Source organism: Gavialis gangeticus, unplaced genomic scaffold (assembly GCF_001723915.1).
Source record: "Gavialis gangeticus isolate Ggan-Ray unplaced genomic scaffold, GavGan_comp1, whole genome shotgun sequence".
Classification (NCBI taxonomy): Eukaryota; Metazoa; Chordata; order Crocodylia; family Gavialidae; genus Gavialis; species Gavialis gangeticus.
Window position 1 is genome coordinate 25971317 of NW_017728997.1, and position 2664 is coordinate 25973980.

General features: G+C 36.8%; 1 protein-coding gene across 1 annotated transcript in view; it reads left to right on the plus strand.

Annotated features, from left to right (window-relative positions):
* Nucleotides 1-2664, plus strand: part of DNAH12 (dynein axonemal heavy chain 12) — a 208952-nt gene that overhangs the window by 58142 nt on the left and 148146 nt on the right. The window contains exons 20-23 of the mRNA XM_019504991.1: nt 477-671; nt 895-1016; nt 1119-1401; nt 2078-2197. Coding sequence (XP_019360536.1) covers nt 477-671; nt 895-1016; nt 1119-1401; nt 2078-2197 — 720 coding nt within the window. The remainder of the gene's footprint in view (nt 1-476; nt 672-894; nt 1017-1118; nt 1402-2077; nt 2198-2664) is intronic.

Genomic DNA, 2664 nt, shown 5'->3' on the forward strand with positions numbered 1-2664 from the left:
AATTGACGGAGAGCAGATTTAGGTTAGACATTAGAATGAACTTCTTCACAGTAAGGGTTACCAGAATCTGGAATGGGCTCTCCCCTACCCTGGGGGTCTTCAAGAGGAGACAGGACAAGCAACTGGTTTAGGTAGTCTGGCCCCAGCACTCTTTCCTGCCCAGGACAGCGGGTCAGACTTGATAACCTACTGAGGTCCCTTCCGACCCAAACATCTATGAATCTATAATCTGATAGTGCCTTTAAGTGAGCAATCTGCAAATTAGTCCCCTGGTAGGTTAGAGTTTGTAAACTGTATCAGCATTATATGTCCAGGGAAGAACTTTAATTTTCCTGTGGTTTTCTTGTCTGTTTCTGTTGTCACCTTGGAAGGGTGTTATGCTGTCTATAAAGTTTGTTTTCTTTATGTTCATATACTCTCTTTAAATATATGTAATATGACTGTAGTGCAGTAAAAATTTTAATACATTTGTAAAGGAATGGGAAGATCGTCTGATTCAAGTTCAGGAGATTATCGATGAATGGCTGAAAGTGCAAGCTCAGTGGCTTTACTTGGAACCCATCTTTTCTTCAGAGGACATCATGCAACAGATGCCAGAGGAGGGACGTCTCTTCCAGACCGTAGACAGATATTGGAGAGACATTATGAAATATTGTACCAAAGACCCTAAAGTAAGGCATGCCATACTCCAGATAATTAAGACGACATATTTACCCCATTCATTTCTGTCAGTAATTTAGTAACCAAATATATTTAATGAACTTTCATCCCACTCGCACCAAGTGTAAAAGCACTCATCATAAATTTATCAGTTTTATAGCCTTTACTATATGCTGTACCTTGACTGTAACTTTTGATGTGAATTCACAAGTGATTACATATCTTTTATTACAGGTTCTTTCTGCCACTTCATTGACAGGTTTATTAGAGAAGCTTCAGAACTGTAATGAGCTTCTGGACAAAATCATGAAAGGACTTAATGCTTATCTTGAGAAAAAGCGTCTCTTCTTTCCTAGGTATACTGCTTGTTCATTGTTCAATGCTTGTTCTACTGTATAAAAAGCTTGACATCTATAATAACTTAATACTTCTGTTCTTTGTGTGAATCCTTTTTTTAGATTTTTCTTCTTGTCCAATGATGAAATGTTGGAGATTTTGTCAGAAACTAAAGATCCTCTTAGAGTTCAGCCTCACTTGAAAAAATGTTTTGAGGGCATTGCTAAGCTGCATTTCCTTCCTAATCTGGATATTAAGGCAATGTTCAGCTCTGAAGGGGAGCGAGTTGAACTGATTTCAACCATTTCTACTTCTGAAGCTCGAGGTGCAGTGGAGAAGTGGCTGGTCCAAGTTGAAGATATTATGCTAAAGAGTATACATGATGTTATAACTAATGCAAGAGAGGTGTGTTTTCTAATACAGACTTGGGCTCCATCCTGCAAATGTTTGCTTGTACCCAGAGTCCCTGCTTCACTCTTAGGGCCCACTCCTGCAGGCTTTTTATACCAGAAGTCCTCCTGACTTAAATTAAATTTAAGTATATGAAGGTTTCTTAGATCAAGTTCAATTTATTAATCTGAGACTTGTAGTTATACAACTGTGAGGTCAGTGGGAGTTTTGTTTGAATAAGGACTGAATTATGTTGTTTTCTTCTGTGTAAAATAAGCCTGACAGCAATAGGAAACTTCTAAGATTCCCTGTTTTAGTTTTTCACTCTTTTCTTAGCTAATTAAAAATTAAAAGTAATCAAAATGCTTGTTGCAAGTTTGACTTCACCTAAAAGAGAACTACAATTGCCAAATTAGCATGGTAGGCAGATTTTCATAATTAACATGAACATTTCAAACATTTTTTGCTCTTTAAACACAAAGAAGGAAGAAACCATAAAGAAGAAAGGCAATTTAAAATGCATATTTGTGGTGGCTTTGAAAACCCCCCCCCAAATAGTGGGCATTCCAAAGCCTATTATTGCATTATATTGTATTATTACCTTGATGATTGTAATGCAAAGGCATAGTTAACAATACACATCCAGTTATTTACTTGTGACACTGTTAAGTAATGCAATTAACTTTTTTAGGCATATCCAGAGACTGAGAGGAAAAAATGGGTTCTGGAGTGGCCTGGACAGGTAGTTCTGTGCGTATCTCAAATGTTTTGGACAAGCGAGATACATGAAGCCATTTGCAGTGGGCCAGAGGTAATAATAATCTCGCTATTCTAGCTTTTTGCTTATTTCGTATTTCACTTCTATTATTTTGTTCAACTAAGGCATTCATCTTCCTCTCCCAAGATATGTTTGGCTAAAACAACTGATAAGAAACATTAAAACATAAATGTGTAATTTACCTTTGGGTGTTTCAAATGTTAACTAATGATTAAAATCCAAAGATTGGAAAGTATCCGAGTCTTCATGTTCCTAGAGGATACTCAAGCAAGTGATACACAGAGAATGGGGATCGTGAATACTACCTACAAATTTTACATTTTTTTCCCTACATTTAAAGTCCCATAGAAGTCAGTAGAAATTTCCTGGATCTAATACTGGGCTTTCAGTTTTTTTAAAACAATGTTGGCTCACATGCAACTCTTTTGCTACCTTTGAGTTTTCTGTTAGAAAAGCCAAACTATTTGTGCAGTCTTCTTTCTAACTTAAACACCCCCCCC